Here is a 19,412-nt window from a genome sequence, read left to right as displayed (position 1 = left end):
TTAGGTTGGATATTAGAAAGAACTTCTTTACAGAAAGGGTGGTTAGGTACTGGAATGGGCTCCCCAAGGAGGTGGTTGAATCGCCATCCCTGGATGTGTTTAAGAGCCGCTTGGATGTGGTACTCAGGGATATGATTTAGCAGAGGTTTGTTGTTGTGGTATTGTTTTGTGGTTGTTTTTTAAGAGATAGGCTACTGGTTAGGCTGCGGTTGGACTTGATGATCTTCAAGGTCTTTTCCAACCTGAGTAATTCTATGATTCTATGATTCTATGATCAATTGATGTGAATTGCAGGGAAGTAAAGGGGAAAAAGCTCACCAAAGCCTTTCACTCTTTTCTATCCAAGGCCAAATTAACAGTTCTAGTTGTTTGTTGGTTTGTTTGTTTTGTGCTGATAAATGCTACAGAATTTACCTTAAATTGCTCATAAGCTCAACCTACAAACAGACCCCAAACTCTTTTTTTGTTGTTGTTGTTGTTGTTGTTGAGAACTATGGTAGCAACTCAGGTGAAGAGGTTTCCCTTGATAATCCCAGTCTCCTATTCAACTGAAAGGCCAGGTGCAGTGAGTTTACTAATTCATTCCAGGCATCAGGGCATTGCTTCTTCTCAGTTGATCAGGTGTTGGAAACCCTGCATCTAGGTAAGAGCTTTTGCACCAGCAATCCCAATAGCAAGAAATGAAAGTTTTCTTGATGTTTTTTCCATTTGATAGCTTATCCTGCAGTTAAATTTCCATGGAAAAGCTGCACAGTCTAAGGTGGCCTAAATATTTAAGGGAAGTTTCTTCTGGACTGTTTGTAGTTCTTGGCATGTTTCCTAGGAGTGCACTAATCAGTGAAAAGCCACTCTCTGCACTTGTTCCTTGGTCTCTCACCTGTGTTCTATTTTCAGTCCCGTGGTTTTATCTCAGCCACTCACACATTACCTCCTCTTTGTGGCTCTTTTTTGGCCTGCCCCCAAGAAAGATCTGTGAGGAAGTTTGGAGTTTTGTGCAGTTTCTTGTGGTCTGAGGTTTCTGCAGAGGAGCAACACAGGCGATATCACAGGGCAAGAACAGCAGCCCCTTTTGGGTTGGTAAGTGAAGGCTTCTATGTACATGAGTTTTGCCCCAAAGCGTACCATACATTAAGATCAGTCTGTGCTAGTGATGCAGAGGTTTCCAGTTGTGAAAGCAAAGAACTTCTGATGAGCCTTACAGGGATCATCTGTGATGCTTTTTTTCTGTGGCCAAAAGAGGGAGCCCTCACAGAATTATATATGCTGTTTACTTCCACGATCCACTCTTTAAGGAGGTCTGGATTTAGGACAGTGTGCTGTTATACAAAGCTTATGGCCTTTTTGGTTAAGAAGGAAAGAATTTTGTGACACAGGTAATGTGAGTCTGGTGCTCTTTGGATTCTCGGTGACTTCAGGTCACAAAGAAAGAATATACGTTGTTTGTTTTTGGAGTTATCCAGCTGGATGATGTTTATAAGTATATTATGTGGTTTATGTTAAATACTATACTTTAGCATTCTGGCATTGGAAATAATGATTATGATAAGACTGAGCAATGCTGTTTGGTCACTGGAGTTACTGGGAAAGAGATATCATTTTGTCTGTTCTAATATGGGTCCCTTCTGTTTGTGTGAGATGCAGGTATCAAAGGTGATGTCTGATTCACCTCTTATCCAGCCTGGAATGGTTTATTATGATAGGCAAGGTTTGTAGGGTGAGTAGGAACCTCCCAGATTGTCTGATGACGTAAAGGGTAAATTATCAGGTTTTTTTCTTTCTTTCTTTTTTGTAATTGCTTGTATGGCAACCTTTAGCAGGGGACATTAGGAATGCAATGTATTGCTGATTTTTATCAGCGGGATAGGTTTAAAGGGCTGCAGAAGCTCTTTTATTACTGTTTATCTTTAGGGGAAAGCTTTATTGTTGGGTCTGCAACAGAAAACTGCATCAAATAATAAGTTTACCAGAGAGGCTCAGTAAACGTTGATTCATAGCTCACCCTTACCTCTTTCTGAGCCTGAAATGGCTAAAGGGAACTCTGACCACACAAATTACAAGTATTTTAGGTGATCTCTGCCATCTTTTCTAAGTCTCTACTGCTCCCTAGACTAGTTCCCTTTTGAAGAATTTTTCAATCTGATGGCTTCTGTGGCTCTATGGCTCAGATATCCATTTGGTATTTGCTTGGCACAGTGGCTCTTTTCCATTGTGATGCTGTTTGGGTGGATGTGACCATCTAGCATTTCTTATCTCTCCATTTCTTCTTATCCATAGACCAAACTTACAAGATAGTTAATTCATAAATATATATGTATATATTTAAAGTACCTTTATCTGATCTTGAGAGATTCTGTTACATATTTTAAAGTGCAAATTCAGAGGCTTCCTCATGACTTTCCTTAGTGAGACTCAAATGCTTAGGACCAGATTCTCTAAAGTACATCTGCACTCATGAGGCAATGGGTGCCTGATACACTCCTAGGCAGCTGTGCTGGAAAATGTCACCTGACATGCACTGCTCTTGGCAAGGCTGGAGCTTTATACAGCAGAGTTGTTGCATCAGAGTAAAATACAGTTCAGAAATGCATACCAATGATTTGCTGTTAATAGGTATTGTGTGAAGATTGCTTTGTGATTGTTGTAGTATAATAGCAGTAAGAATCAGAATAAGTGCAAGGAGTTGATTGGCTAAGATGGGAAGAATCCCATTTAGGTGATAACTTTTTCTTCTTCTCCATTATGTTCCTATTGTCTTTTTAAGACCATTACTGTTCTCAGTCCTTTAAAGAAATATATGGGAGACTTAGTTAAGTTGATTGCAATCAAAATACATGATAAAATAGAAAAAAAAAAAAAAAAAATCAACCCACAAATAACATTATGCATTTTATTTAAAAGAAGAAGATTCAGAGTTGGGACTGAAATGGCCAGAATGGGTGTTTCTGACATTTTGTGGATGTTCTGCCTAGGTAGTGTGCCTCCAAACATTGGATGCTCCTATATGCCATATGTGCTGCAATTCCGGAGCAATACAGCAGATGTTTTAGGTGATCAATTCAGAGCTCAGTGCCTTTGTTCAGTTATCCCCATTCCCAACTTTATATGATGTGAATGCAGCTGTCATCATAAGGAATCATTCTGTATTGAAAAATCTGCACGTAAGTGTACACAGTAGCAATGCTAGAGCACTTCCCAACCTAGAGAATTTCATGTTCCTGGGAGCCCCAAATGCCTAATTAGGAAAAGCCATGGCTGGTAACAATTAGCTTTCTGCAGCTTGAATCGAAGCTTAACCATTTTGGGTTGGTTGGTGTTTTTATTTTGAGTTTAAGTTTACTGTGTTAGATGGATAAAAGCTGACAGTTCTTATTTCCTTGTTGATCAGAGGGTAGAGGAGCATGTTTGTTTATTTGTTTTTTCCCATGAATTTCATCTTTTTTCTATGCAATCTCCTGCAAAGACACCTTCCTGATGGTGCCTTGTTACCTGTGGTACTTAATGCTTTCTACTATGATATTTTGTGTGAAATGTTTTGCCAGCTCTCAGTATAGGAAGTGCCTTTTCTACACTAAGATGTTTTAAACCTTTTTAATCCCAAGGAGCCTTTTAGCAGTAATCCTAAGTGACTTCACTTAGTTTCCTGATCACCTTGGCTGGAAATACGTTCATACTCCATTGAAAAACTGTTTGGAAAATACTAATTCCGTTGTATCATCTGACTTGTTTTGTCTCTTTGCTTGGGGATTTTAAAAAGACTTGAGCTCTCATGTTTTCTTTGGTTGTGGCAGTATGGATATGTATCTGATGCCATTAGTAAGGCAGTAAAGAGACTTGTCTTTTGGGGTGGTCTGGAAGGAATAAATCTGCCAACACCTGCCCTCCTGCGGGTCTGGGACAGGTGAGGGTGAAGTGTGTCGTGCTCCTGCACTGGTCCATGGCCCCTCCACAAGCTGAACCCAGGGGGAGCTCAGCTGCCAAAGAAATAATGCTCTCTGCTTTTGGTACCCAAAAGAAAGGTTTAAGCTCTCTGAAAAAGAGTGAGTCTGACACTTGGTTTTGCCAGTGTATATCGGAAAGTTTACGTTTGCAGATGGATGTGGGTGGATATTTGGTGTTTTGTTTGTTTTAAAGTAAGCCCTGAAATATAGCTGTCTGACACAACAGAGTTCAGAGTAAGAACAAGGATAAATTTTCCTCACATGTTCACCTATGGAACTTTGTTCACCTTTCCTGTGAAACTCTGAAATTGGCTTGAAATGATGGACTGGTTCTTCCTCGTGAATTACTCTTTATATAGCATAGCTCTTTCATTCTTTCATTAGCTGAGAAAAACAGTACTTGTTGGGAAAGTCAAATGTTTTCCCAAACGTGGTATGTAAATGTTACTTTTAGCATCTAGAAGATTAATTCTTAAGACTGGTATTCAATGAGTGTTTGGATACCTATTGCTTCTCCTTTAATAAATGAAGAATGTAAATGACCGTGATGGAAGCAGTTTAAATGCAGAACTATTCAGAGTGACTCACAAATCATAAGCACACATTCACATTTCATGTGTTTGAGGTAGATATATTTTCTAAGGACTGCTTTGCAGTAGATTCGTGATGTATTGTTTTACTCCTTTTGTTGTTAAATGTTTGTAACGTGTCTGTGAATAAGTCTCAGCCTTTGTCTTCTGGAGATGTGATTTTGACAAGCTTAGTCTGCCTTCAGTGACTGCTTCAGGAAGTGGAATTGATGAAATTCAGCCTTTGGTTGGACTGAGCCATGGAGCAACTGCCCACTGAGACAAACCCATCAGTTTTATATAAAAGTCATTAAGTTAATATTTGGTTCCCTTTTCTCTCTCACAGACGTCCTGGTGCTTCGGGTGCTTCACAGAACAGGCTTAGATTGGTCAGACTTCTGACAAGCTCTTGCTCTGTGTTTTTAGTCACCATTAGATGTTTATCAGATAGCAGGCCTCCAATGAATTGCTTATAGCACAACAGTAAAAGAGCAATAATTTGAAACAGTTAGCAGCTAGGCTAATGAAAAGAGGATTTCAGTCCTCTTATCTCTGTTAGCTGTATGGGACAAATGTTGTTCCTTATTTCATTAGTCAGAATAACCTGACGTAGACCAAAGAGAGAAATGAAACAGTAACATCTGGGTGGCCTGATTTTCTTCCACAAATCCATCTGAGGCTGCTCTCAGGCAAGTTAGCTCAGCGATTCTGATGAACCAGGAATTTATTTTCTCCTTAGATATAATATAGTGTATAGAGTGTATATAGCTCTTATCAACAGTTGTGAATAAAAACGCCGCTGAAATGGTTTTTATGGATTAAAGAATGCAGGAGATGAGTTTGGGCTAAGATGCCAAATATCAGAAGTGGGATCAAAACGTTCAGATCTGGATGTCTGAGGTCATGTGGCACCCTAGTTCCAGTAGTTTCCATCTAATTGATTATTTCGCTGGCATTTCTAAAATCACCATCCACAGATTAAATATGAATTTTGCTGAAAAGCATACAAATGCAGAGTAACCCTAGAAGTGACTGCAAGGAGTCTCATCATTCCTTGTTAATTTGGGGGGATTTTGCTGTAGGATGCAGCCTTAGTGGACCTTGATCCCAGAGTTCTGTGTTTCAGGACTTATCAGATGCAGGAATTTGATGATGATTTTCGAATATGCAGTAGAAAACTATGTAGAAATTGCTTTAGGGAGGAATAAGGAAGTCTTCGGTCTGCTTGGAAAGTAAGGTTGCTCTTTTTACCTGTGGATGTAGCCTGCACCAATTGCTGCCATTTGAATTCTCTGGACAGTGTTTTCAGTGGCTGTAATTAAAAATCCAGTATTTTAGGTTTTCTAGGTGGATATGAGAAGCAGTGGTTCAGTTTTGGTGGGGGGAAAAGTTGTGTATGTTTGAATAATAGAAAAACTCACAGCCATGGACTGTGGAAGGAAACAGACTCAACCTGAAATTAGATGAAAGGCTTGAAATTAGATGAGACTGCAGTAGTTGGACATATAAATTTATATTTGTCCAAACATACTAGATTCTAATTTAACTTTTCACTATTATTTTGATCATATTGTCTTGACTTGTGTACAATAAACAAGTAAATTTGAGCAGTGTGGAGAGAAAACTCTGCTAGAGAAAGCAATCCTCCTAAGTACCACATGGAAGCACAGTTCTTTCTCCTCTTAGTCTTACCTGTCCCTATCGCAGATATATCTTTGGCTACAAAACTACCTTGACAGCTGGAACAGGACTTGGAGAAATGGAGTTAGCTGCCTCCATGCTGCAAATGGAAAAATGCTATTTTTGTCCAGCTGTTGTGCAAATCTTTGGAATCTGATAATTCCAGTCTACTGTTTTACATTCCCGTAATATTAGCAGCTTGAAAATGCAAATGAAACTGGTCTGTAGCATTTCAACTGCATGGAGGAAATGAAAGGAAAAAAAGAAAAAGGAATGAAAGAGGAAAAGTGAATGTGATGTGAGTAGAGAGCAGGTGAAGTTAGGAAGATTAGAAACTGAAATCCTCCAATCTGGTGCATTGGAAATCAGTTTCATTGACTCCCTCATGCAGATTTCCTTTGGCTTCTCAAAATGAAGCTTCTCTAACCATGCAGCCATGGCAGTTGTACTGCTGTGATTCTGTCAGTATACTGTCTTATATCATTTCCTTATCTATAGTGTATATATGACTTAACGAACATTTACTCCTCCTGCAAAAGTAAATAGACACACCATGATAAATTCACAACTGCATGTACATGCATGAACGTTTATACATGTCTGTGATTGTATGTACCTACATTTATTTGTGTGTACGTATATATGGTTTTAATCATTTTAACTGCAAAAGTAACTTCCAAAAGGTAAGAAGCTGCATCTTTTCCTTTTGAATGCTTGGAGCTGCAGCTGTGAGATAACTGTTGGCTTTGAAACGGAATGCTGATGGTTCAAACAGAAATCACTAAACAAAAATTGTGGAGGTGATATAGATTGTAGATCTCATGCACACCATCTGCCAGTTATAAAGTTCTCTCAGCATTTGCTCTGCTTTGTGTTATACAGAATGCTTAGCTACTGGAGGCTTACTGACAGAAGTTTGCTTTGCTTGTAGAGCTCAACTGTACACTATTGAGGTAGATTTTTTTGTTTGTTTTTGTTTTATATATATAAAGTTTCTGAGATGCTTGATTGAGAGGTTCCAGAAATGCGATGCACTATGGAGGCTTTCTTCTAAATAAAATAGCATGCATTACCAATGTGTGGGAGTCACTCAGCTGCCTTAAACTATTGGCGTCTTTGGGAGAAAAGGGAGTAAGTTTCAGTGTTTGCAGAATACCTTCCATCACTGAAACCAGAACCTGGAAAATCCTGTTTTGTTCTCACCTTACTCAGACACACTCTGAGGCTGTAATAGAAAATAATGCCCAAGATAAAACACAACCAGACAGTTCACATGAAATCAGAAGTAAAGTCAGGGAGCTCTTGGAGAGGGAAGAGAGATGGAACTCTGGGGAGTCAGAGAAAATGGCAGCAAGAGAAGTTGTGTGTTCTCATGTTTGTTTTCACTGTGTTGATGGATCACAGGGACTTCTTAACGCATAATTCATAGGTTTTATGCATGAAAACACAGTAATTTTTGGAAAATTTATATTCAGTAGGAATTCAAGTCTTGTGCTGCATCTTTTATGCCTCTCTCTTTATTTATGTATTTTTTTTTTAAGCCTTCTATTGATATTGCTGTCCTTATGGTATGAAGCCACAGGAGTCCTGTTTCTTAAAAGTTTATCAAATAAGTGTTTCCTTTGACTTCACCCAGGTGTATTAGGGAGGGGATGCTGCCAGTGCTGTAATGCAGAGCTTCAGCGTGTGGTTACGTGCTGCCCTGAGCAGAATACCAACACACAGAGCACAAGCCAGCCTGAGTGCAAATACATGCTGCTCCCCAAACAGGGAAATATTTAACTTCTTCTAAAGGAAGAATCTTTTAATGACAGTTTCTTGTATTTCAGAAAACTTGCTGTTGACTTCCTCATATTTCTAGTTCTATGTTTCTTTGTTTTCCCCTCTATTTTGCTGAAAACCACAGTTCTATGAATGGTATTTTCTTTGCACGCAGGTCAGCCTTCTTGCCCCCACAGTGTGACAGCTATTCTGGTACAGTAGTGGTTTGTTGAATTAAGTATTAGTTGGCATGGAGAGAGCAGGACAAGTGCTACAAGCTGCCAGTTTGTCTGCTCAGGTTGGAAGATGATGCTGGAGCTTACGTCCCAACCTTGATATTTAGTTAATTATACAAAGAAAAAGAAGAGTTGGGAGAATTGATCTGCTGGTCAGGGTTTATGTGGTTGAATTTCAAGCCCAGGATCCAGATGGAGCAGAGCAGGGACGGGAACCTTTGGTTTGTGCCTCCCTTAACATGTGTCTGCATGATCCTGCAATGGCATTGTTAGTTCTGAAATTGCACGTGTTGGAGGTTACTCTGTCTCATCTGTTATCTAAAACAACCCAAAAATAATGGGTACTTAGTCAATAAGCTATTACTGCTATAGGTAGATATGCTTTGTTTCTAATTAAACATTCATTGAACACTGTTGTTTACCCTCTCCCCAAATCCCTAAATGGTGCAGTCTCAAAGTTCATAATTGTTTTCACTGATCTATCCCTTTTTCTGTCCAAATGCTGCTCCTTTGCTTCATAAGACTTAACATACAACAGGAATTCATAACTAAAGAATGGCTGCATGATTGTATATGAATGGCTGTTGTTTGTATATTCTTTCCTGCCCTGTTTATTCCTTTTTTCTTTCTTCCCTCCCCCTCCCCCCCCCCCCAGATAAATAGAATTTAAGGAGAAGAGTTTATTAGCTCCTGCTACTTACTGTGTACTCTTAAGACATAAGCCGCTGCTTGTGGCATTACAATAATCTCTATAGGCATTAAGTAATTTATGTCACAAGCGTAGGATTATAACCTCAGCTCTGCAATTTACATAATAATACACCAAACTATGGAAAACCTGCTTGGTGGTTTGTTACCAAAACAAACCCATTAAAATACTGAGTTAAACTGTGGAATGAGTAGATCCTAAACCCTTGCAGACTAAGTAGGTAGGCTTCATTTAATAGGTATGCACAGCCACCTCATTGTTAGTGGAACTGCAAAGAAGCTTGAATCAAACCTGGATATGGGATCAGACTGCCAAGGTGCCAGAGAAGTGGGCTTTTTATCCTCCTTCTTTGCTTCCTGCAGGCTCAGAGCTTTTAGGGAGGAGCAGGGCAAATCACAGACAAGATATTGGCTATATCATTCCTTCTTCTCCAGTCTTCACTGGGGCACAAATACCTGTGTGTGTGTGTGTGTGTGTGTGTGTGTGTGTGTGCATATACTCTATACAGGAGGTAGGGTGACTAGAGCCCTGATTATCTGCAGGTCATTCAGACCTTCATTAACTGTAAAGGTAGAATCCTCTGAAGTTGGGAGCTGTGAGAGTATTTGCTATTTGAATTCAAGTGATTGGTTTTGGCTGCCGTATTTTGATGTGGCTGGAAGACTGCACTATGAAATTGTCAAAGGTGTCCTCTTACATGCTCATCTGAGAGGATGTGCACGTAATTACATATCATTGTGTAAATCATTATAGTATACATCACTAATGATAGAGTTGCTACAGTTCTTCATGTTGCTTCACCAAAGTGTATGAGGACACTGTTGTGTTATTCTTTAAATACAGATGCAGAAATACAGAATAAAATTATGAAGGATGGCAGAACATCTCTTAACTCTCACTGACAAAGTTAAGGATCAGTTCACTCCAAAGCAGTTCATTCCTCATCTCCTTCGTTCCAGAGATAAGAGCGTCTTAATGACTTTTCAGTGCATTTGCAAATATTTATAGGGAACTGCTGAACTCCTTTGGTTCCTATAGTGGTTCATTTAGACTCTGGATACTATCTTTATGAGTGTTCTGTATGTAAATAAGGCAGCTTATAGATAAAGCACCAGTAGATGTCATTCAAGAATTAAGTGGAAAAAAACATGTGGCCAATAAAAGTGACAGTGCACATGGAAAACTGCTACCTCTGTGTGGCTGCTGAGCTCCCATGGCTGATGCTCTGGGCAGTGATCCACTGCTTTCTGTGTAATCTGCTCACTGAGCCTCTGAGGCTGTGACTTACTGCTACCACTAGAGGAACTAGAGAGTGTTTTCATGTGCCCGAAGAGATCACGCATGGTTTTTCAGTATTTCTTAAGTCTCCATTGTGTTGATGTTCTTTCTAAATAGCTTCTGAGCACAACAGGACAGTAAGAACTAGGGAGGAGCCTATTAATAAATAATACATTATGTGTGAGTGTTGTATTCCAGAGATAAATAGTCCAAGCATGGAGACGAATATGTTTTAGCTACTTGTTCAACAGTGTTTCTGAAAAACGTATCCTTGGCACTGAGGCTTTGTGAGAGAAATGTGCTCGTGTCAGATATTAAGTACAATAATATGTGAATTGTAAGAAGCAAAGTAGCTTAATGGAGCGCTGCTGTCTTCTATCATTTTGGCTTGGTTTTGATTCTAAACTAGAATCGAATTATCAAATATTGCAAAGATCAAATGTCTGTAGAGGTCACTGTTAAAATGGTTTTAAATGCTCATTATAGCTCTTAGCATGAGCAACAACATATCCCAAACCACTTTATAAATGTTCCCCCACACCTATATTATCAATAATTGATTCCACAGAGTAGGCTACAGCAGATGCAATTTACTTAAGCCCCAGTCAAGTGTCAACAAGCTGACTGGTTCGTTTTATCAGGGAGTCAGGGAACGTTAGCAGATAATAATAAAGGAAGCACAAAATGTGAGATCTTGTTTTGCTCTTTGAACAAAAGCTTGTGATTTCAGGATGGAAAGAAAAGATTATTGCTTGGCATCGTAATGTAACTTTAAATAATAATAATAAAGCTTTAAACCATCAGATTAACTGTTTTAACAGGATTTGAATTAGTATCTTATTGGGGTCATTACATAAATTGAGATTCTCTCTTCAGCAATGTCATGCATTTTGAAGGGAAGGAGGGTGTAAGTAGAGAAATTCTCATTTGAGAAGCTAGGCAGATGTGAAATGCTCGCATAATCATATTTACTTTTTTTCTAACGTTATGTGAAGCCTCCATTACACATCTTATGGCAACACAAATGGATGAGGTACAGCCTAAGCCTTTCCTTCATGGCTTATAATATCTCTTGTCATCACAGCCCATTTACAGAAGAAGAAAACTAATTTAGAATTTTAAAATTAGAAATTAATTTAGAAGAGACAAAAATATGAACAACTTGTAAATATTCTGGGGGAAGGGGAAAGTCATTGTGCATTTGATTTCAATTTTAAACTAATTGGAATTGCTTTGTAGATTTAAGGTGGTGGGGAGAGACACCTATTCAAACCACATAAAATTAGGATGGAAGAGATTGAGAGAAGAGACCAGTCTGGATGAAATACGTTTAGGAAGACAAAGTCTTCGTGTGCTATCAGTGACTCAGTTCCAACTTTGTATGGGTAAACTGTGGGAGGAAATGCTAGTGAGATAGAGCTGCAGAGAACACTGCCTACAGAGCAAAGTGGCACAAACCTAACGAGAGCTTTCTGAAGATGAAATTGATTTCAGATCTGGGCTTAGGAGATTTGTTGTAGCCCACATAAAACCATGCTGTTAGATAGATAATCAATTAGGGAACCCCTTCCAGAGCACTGCCATCTCCTGTGATGTGGGTGCATGGGAAGAACGAGGGACCTTTCAGCAGAGGAGCTGCTTCTGTGAAATGCCTCCTATCTTTGCTGTGTCTTGTGTGCTTGGAGGTGATGTTCCAGGGCTGAAGGCAGGGGCAAGGATATCTTTTGGATCCTGGATAAAGAAGGAGTGTAGGAGGAGGAAGATGACTTTATAATTGCTTTTTTATTTTTTATCACTCTTTCTAACTATATTGACTTTATACTTGACACAGCTTTGGCTGGCAAGTGAGGCCCAGATACATGCAGAATTAGATATGACACGGTTCATTCTTACATGAGAAGAGAAATCATCGGTTGCTACAGAAACAGCTCCATATCAGTCTCACGGGGCATCTTTGCATCTGGCTTTTTTTCATTCTCTTTTGCTAATCTGTAGATAAGAGTCAAAGCAACTGCAGCACATCCCACATCTGTGTAAAAGGTTGCAGAGAGCAATGTGTGAAAGAGCATCTCATAGATAAGCTAAACTTAAATTATTTAATTTAACAGGTCCCTCCCCACCCCCCCTATATATATATATATACACACATATATATATATTCGGTTTGTAGCTCTCACTGACTTAATTGAGGGGAAAAGGTGAAAATTAAATGACACCAGTCAGCAAGTGTCTTAAAGACCACCAACATCAAGGAAGGGAAAGGACTTACTTAAAAAGGGAGTTGCAAGTAGAAATTTAGGGAGCAATATGTGGAGTGAGTTGGAATCTGTCGAGAAAATTGCATATGGTAATAGAATAATATTCCAGATTTGCTTTTAGGCAAGTTATTTAATGTGATAAATTACAGTATTAGTTAAAAATAAGTGCATATTATGGGTGAACAGGGACCATTCTGCACGTTTTAGACCAGATCGCCATCTCGGATTTTCAACTGTTTTTTTTAACTAATTAATTCTTGATGCTTAATAGATTAATATTTATTGAGTGAATCAATGCTTAATTTATTAAAAATTTGCCTTCCTTGTATTTTAATATGATTTATTACTCATCAGTGCTTATTGCATTAATTAAAGACTGTTAATTTTATGGAAGTGAGCACGATCTGCTGCAGGTTAGCTGCAGAGCCCTGTGCTGTAGGGACTATGCCTCTGGATAGTACCAATGATGGAAAAACGCATGAAGGGGGAAGCCAATATGAATCACCAATGGCCTCTTCGTGCCGTTGGGCTTTCAAATAGCCAGCAAAGTAAAAATGAGAATGTTGCCCCTTAAGGGTAGCACAGGCTTATAGCACTAGAGATACGGTGATGATAAAGGGAATATTTCTGTTTTCCACTTACCCATTACGGCAGATGCTGTGGAAATCATTTTAATGCTGTTTCCTTTTTTTTTTGTGGTGTGCCTTTTTTGCCAATGTAGGTGAAATGCAGCATTAGTGATATGGGACGCTATCACCTCTTCTCAGACCAGGAATGATAGTCATTATATTTTATAGCTCTCCGGGCTTGGGACATGAGGTTGCCTGAAGGTTGGGATAGTCCCATGTATCTCTGTAGGGGCAGGTGTTTGAGAAGTGGAAAATTCCTAAAGGCAAAGCAAAAAAAAAAAAAGCCAGACATCTTGAGATGAGTCTTTCGAGAAATCTGTCAAAACAAGGAGAGGGTGATCGTGCTAGAAGGGGGTAACAGCTGCAAGTGGCAGCTTTCATCACTGAAGGGAGAAGAGGATACATCAAGCCCCATAGCCATGATATTTCTGATGCAATTATTTTATTAACCGTGGACACTTTGTGTGATGTCTTTCTCTTTAAATCTAAATTCTGTTGCTTTTATAGCTACTCATAAGTGTGCCAGTAGAAATGGGGGGGGAAAAAAAAGCCATATAGTTACTAGTCTGCTTGCATCCAGCTGAGCCCTGGAAACTGCAGAGAGTTAGCCCCTGAGATCTGAGAGCAGGCTTGAATTTCCGGAAAGTGATTGGATCCATAATTAGTGCATTTTTGCATGTTTAAATGCATGATTCTGAGATGTATTTTGCTGTTTCCTTCTCTCCAGGGCTTGGGTGAGTGTGTGCAAGCTTCTCTTGCTGTGCTAAATGAGAGAAACCTCTTCAAGGTCTGCTGAAGGTCAGAGTAGAGGAATTTTTTCTCCCTGGGTGCTCAGGTTAGGCAGTCAGCACGGAGCTGCAGCCCAGAGTGCTTGGATGGAGTCAGGGCCGAGAGCCTGGTGGCATTTCAGAGCCCTCGCAGCATTTAGGTGTTAGATGTGAAATATCAGTGCTGCTCCATTTGAAGTCAGAGAAATAACTTGTGCTTAAAGTTCAACACGTACACAAAGATTTCCTGGACCTGTTGTTAATTTAATTTTTTTTCAAGGCCAGTTTGGAGGCAGCATCCTATCAGGAAGAAAAGTTTAACTTTGTTTCATGTTTTGTTGAGCCTATTCTTTATGCTTTTATCTTTTTGCAGTATCAAGTTAAGCAATTTAGGTTTTTATTTACTGCTTATTCTAAACCTAGCTAACAGCCTTAGGTCAGGACTGGGGGCCAGTTGGGCTACACAGGCATTTCTCTCTTTTCAAACGCTCTAAATGCTGCAACCTTCTTTAATGTAGACTATTTATATTCCACCGTGTTCTTTTTTTTTCCCAGTAGAGAAGCTTTTACTTTTCTGCTCTAGCTGTTCATTAGATATACAGCATTTGGAGTTCCAGTTGTGATGAGAAATGTAAGCAAAGCTTTTGACCCAGTGGGTGCTAAGTTCTAGCACTTCATAGCTTTATATGTGTGACTCAGGATTAAGGCGTGGAGTCTATATGAAATTCAACTCATTAGGAGATGTTTCTTCTTACTCCCACTGGGGAGGCAGGTCCTACATTTATACTATTGCTTACTTTGAATTATTCTCTATGCTCTCTTAGAAAAGTCTGGAGCGAGCAGAACTCAGTAGAGCTGGGATAACATTTCTGAATGACTCTTGTGGAGGTGACACAAGGGAGGTTCTTCTGTTCCATTTTACCAATACAATGGCATGCTTGTCTTAGTTTGTCCTTGGTGTTATATAAGAAACCAAATGTCAAGCATACTGCTAAAATCATACTCAAAATGTCTTGTCAGAGTTAAGCAATCAAGGAATAATTATGAAAGCAGACAGGAGTGAGGTTTCTCTCAGAGGTGGTTTCCACTGTACAAGAGCTGAGGTACTGAAGGCCAGAGTGTTTCAAAAAATGTGTTTTTCTCAGCCTGACACCTCACTTAGCTTCCCAGCAGGCCAAATTCAGTTTTAGGTTTGCAACTCAAGTATATCCAGAGGATGCTCAGCTGCGTTCAGATACTTCAGCCAGTGAAGCTCTGCTTGCAGAAAAACAATGAGCTTGGGAAGGAGTTTCATCAGTCGTAATTTCCAGGGATGAACGTTTGCTATTGGGAGTACCAAGTCAGTGTTTCTTCCTCAAGGACTTTAAGCTGTCACCCAGAGAATACAGTGAATGTAATGATGAGAATTAGATTAGAAAAAGATCAATAGGGCTGACAATAAATGAAAGTAACACAGACATTATTGAGCAGATTAGGAGAGAGAAATTAAACTGGACAGTGTAATCTGAAATGCCAGCTAGACATACTAATGATGGGCAAAGTTAGGGAAAAGACAAAGTTAGAAGGCTGGGAAGAAGAGGCAGTAACAGGCTGTTTGTGAGATGAGGGGTAGCCATTCCAGTGATGGTCTTGTGATGGATGATTGCAGTCCCTCCAGAAACAACTATTTGGTTTAAACTTGATACTTGCTATCATAAATCCCTGTATTTTGTTATCTGGAGAAATATTCAGTGCTGATCAAGTCTGGCAAGCTTTGTGGTGAGGGATAACTGGTGGCAGTGCGATTAGCAGGCTAGCTGTGCTCGGCATGAAAAGAAACTTTTCTTTTATCAGTCTTGAGTTTGTCTAGATCCCCTTACAAGTCTTTGAAAGATTTACCCCAAGGCAATGTAATTGTGCTTGATCACATCCAGGCTATGAGTCAGTGATTGATATGAATAAAGAACTTAGGGTTTCTTGTCTTGGTTCCTTGTCTCCTTCCCTATGGAATCAGAAACTGCTTTCATAAATATATCGGTCCATCTGTGCTTCTAGCTATCCATTTCAAGTAAATGCTCCAAAAAAGAAATAGTAACACTTTATGAGTGCAAATAAAAACACATTAAAAGGACTGAGCTAGTTGTTGGGTGTTTTTTGTTGTTGTTATTTCTCATAAAGTACATGCGGATCCCATCCAGAAGAGTTACTGTGAACCATGTAACTTGTAATTAATTCTGCTATAAATGTCAGAACATTTACTTCACAGGTCTAAGCTCACCCACTAAAATTAGTCTCCTTTTAACAATTTCTTTTATAATTTGTTTTTCAGCAGAGACGGCAGCTTGACCTTCTGACAATAACCAGCCCCGGTAAGTGAGCTCTGCTGCATGACTCTTTTCCCTTTTCTTAAAGAGATGGTTGTCTAAATGTATTTTTCCCCCCCTGTCTCTGACATGCAAAATGAAAAACACTGTTCCCCAGAAAATCTTTCACGTAATAACAAGTGACAGCTATATTGTGCTTGGCAAAGCCCCGGGCAGTTATCCGTTCACAGAGCTGCCTCTTCAGACCTTTACTCTATGAATTTGAGTGTTGATATTTCTTTAAGCCTCCTGGGGTTACAGTTAGCGGTATGTCTGCAGGGCAGATGCCCTCAAATTCACAATGTGTGTTCGACTATCACAGAAATGCGAGTTTGACTTTTCTCAGTGGCAAATATGAGCAGTTTGGGGAGCAGTGGGACAGTGGCCCCTGTGTACATGTGGTAGGAGACAGGAGGTCCAGGCTTGGGTGTGGAGAACCTGGATATGGGGCAGAAAATATTGAGGTGAAATTGAAATGTGCTCAATGATCTTCTCCGTAACAGCCTTTCCTATTTACCTGTTGATAAGATAAACCAAAATGTCCTATACTGTGGACATGGTGGGCTCTTTGGCATAGTGAGCTCAAAGTACCACAATTAAAATGGTGACTGTTTGGGTAGTTCTCTTTGATCTGCGCCGTTAATGCTGGGAGGCTATTAGTTTGTTGTTGATTTTTGTCCCTGTTTCATTCTGTTGGCTGCTATAGAAGTTTGCTGCCCACCAGCTCCAGATATAAGCTGTGCTCGAATGGTGCTACCCTTTGGTTATCTTTTCAGTTTTCCAGCTGTATATGCACATTAATCTTTCCATTTGGCTTTAACTGGGACTAATGAGTTCTGGCTTTAACTGGGAATAACGTGTTAGGAGATGAACAGGTGTTTTAGGAAGTGAACAAAATGTGACACATATTTGCTTGGATAACAATTTTGCATCAATAATTGTTCTGACGCTCTAAATGTAGATATCATCTGTGATATGGTTTCTCCTTCACTAACCTTGTTAAAATAATAAGAATTAAAATAAGGAGGAGGAACTCTTTGTTGGGACAGATGTTTGAGGCTATTGGCAATTGCATCACATTTTTGCATGTTCACTTTTCATGCAGTTTGCAATTATGTTAATGTATGCTCAGGGCACTTGCTGATAAAAGCAACAATACAGTGTGATTTCAGCCATTTTCACTATTCTGACTGTAACTTCAAGGACAAACATGGCACTTCTCCTTTTCATTTTTCATATCTTCAACGTTCTCTATTTCTAGAGGAAAAAGAAAAGGAAAAAAGACCTCTCGGTATCTTAATCATAATAGGCACTCAGATCTTGGATAAGGGCACCAAAGACCACCTACTACTTTAATTTAATTTTGTTTAAAGAAGACCAAAGGAAGGTTGAGGAACAGAATAACCTTATATGAGACGTGTTTGCAAAAGGAATTTTTGATACCATTCTTGTAATTTTAAATACGGAAGTCACTGGTACAATGGAAGGTTGACTTCACTGATTTTGTGCATCGCTGCTATTGCAGTAAGTTTGGTTTAAAACAGCAACTTATTAAATCATCGAAGCAATTAGTTGGGGTGGTCAAAACAGCTGAATTTGCAAACAGCTTCCAGTGACCGCGTAGGTAGACATACTGCATTAAAATGGGGAGAAACACAGAGGGTGAGAGATGTATGTATGCAAATGTGCACAGCTGACCTGTTCCAGTGCTAAGAAAGCAGCTCTAGAAAGCTCCACGATGTGCCCCAAACTGGAGGAAATCTTTGCTTTGCCGTGCGTTTCCAGAAACAGCCAGGCACAAATGATGCATAAGCTGGTAGCGAGCCAGACTCCCTCATGCTTGAATATATTCCTTTGAAATAACTGTCACCCATGTAAAATGTGGAGGGGAGTTCACGGCTCTGCCATACTGCTGAGTAGCTGGAGGAATGTTGAGTTAAATTTATCAGTGTTCTCGCCACACTCCTTTCTTCTTGCCCCTTGACATGTGAGTTACAATTAGACTGCGACGTGCTGTAAAGTTCAGGGTGCCAGATTCAGAGCTGATGTGCGCAGTGGGGTGGGGGAAAGATTTTAAACATTCATTAGTAGCTGGCAGGGACGTGCTGGCAGGGAGTTGGACATAATGAGGTTTAAGTTTTGGTAATTTAAATTTTCTTTAAACTTAGTTTTTCCGCCTCTGAATTTGATCCAAAACATTTTCTCTATGCTTTGTCTTCTAGACTTTGGGTTCCAGGACCAAATTTTCAGGTGGCTTTAATCTCATCTGTGCTTAATTTCCATGTGATCATGTTCTCTAATACTTTGAACACGCACATGCAGCCGCGTCACGTTTTATGGTAACCACTCAATAGTTGCAAATAAGATATCCCTGTTTCTATAGCTTTTCCCTGGAGACAAAGATTTTTTTGCATCTCCTGTGTTTACGATAATAATATAGCTTTCTGGTTTCTCTTCTCTGTAAGGTAAGTTCATCTCCCACAGAAGTACTTTTAATTATTGATACCATAAATGGAAGTGCGTTGGAAACTATTGGCTTTGAAAATAGCTAACATGTGATATTATCCAAGAACCATCAGGAAAATTCTTTTTGAAATTCTCTTTGATTCAGCCATCCTCAGGGCTTTATCCTTCTCTGCCAGCCTCTCTACTGCCAATTTAAAACAACATTCTCTTGAAATCAGTGCAATGTCAGGAGAAATTCATCAGCACCGTAGGTGCATGTTTCCCAGATGTATATAAACCTACTACATTTGGCAGCAGTAAATTGATTGCATTTAAAAAACCTGCAGTAGTTGAATATTCTATAGTGCCCAGCTTGGCTACAGCATGGAATATAAAGTATTTTAAGTCTCTTCCAGCTCTGTTTTAGGAGAAATAAAGTAAGAACTGACTCCATAATTCCTTCCTCTCAATTTGTTCAGATTTTCCTCTGACCATGTTAGGAATTTACACGCACTGACAGAGTGAAAAATCCCCGATCTCTGTGGAGTAACACTGATATTTAATCGGGAATGCTAATGACTGTGTGTGTGCTGTCCCCTAATATTCAAGCTCTTGCACTTTTAAACGGGGAAGAAAGCTTGATTTAAAAAGTATTTATCAGACTTATCTATGGGGGTGAAATATTCTCCCCCCCCTTTTAATATCTTCAGTGTGGCATGCTCTAAAAATGTCTCCATTTCATTAATTTGTGATATGCTGCTACAGTGAATTCTTTTAAGGTGGCTTTAGTTTCTGCCATA

General features: G+C 39.4%; 1 protein-coding gene across 4 annotated transcripts in view; it reads left to right on the top strand.

The window, feature by feature from the left end:
* LOC140255477 (BEN domain-containing protein 5-like) overlaps positions 1–19,412 on the top strand; it is an 812,733-nt gene that overhangs the window by 412,144 nt on the left and 381,177 nt on the right. For all 4 annotated transcript variants that reach the window (XM_072343116.1, XM_072343117.1, XM_072343122.1 and 1 more), the window contains one exon: positions 16,134–16,173. In XM_072343116.1, coding sequence (XP_072199217.1) covers positions 16,134–16,173 — 40 coding nt within the window. The remainder of the gene's footprint in view (positions 1–16,133; positions 16,174–19,412) is intronic.

This window comes from Excalfactoria chinensis, chromosome 8, assembly GCF_039878825.1.
Source record: "Excalfactoria chinensis isolate bCotChi1 chromosome 8, bCotChi1.hap2, whole genome shotgun sequence".
Classification (NCBI taxonomy): domain Eukaryota; kingdom Metazoa; phylum Chordata; class Aves; order Galliformes; family Phasianidae; genus Excalfactoria; species Excalfactoria chinensis.
The sequence above is the reverse complement of the archived record's forward strand: the minus strand, read 5'-3'. Positions and strand labels throughout refer to the sequence as shown.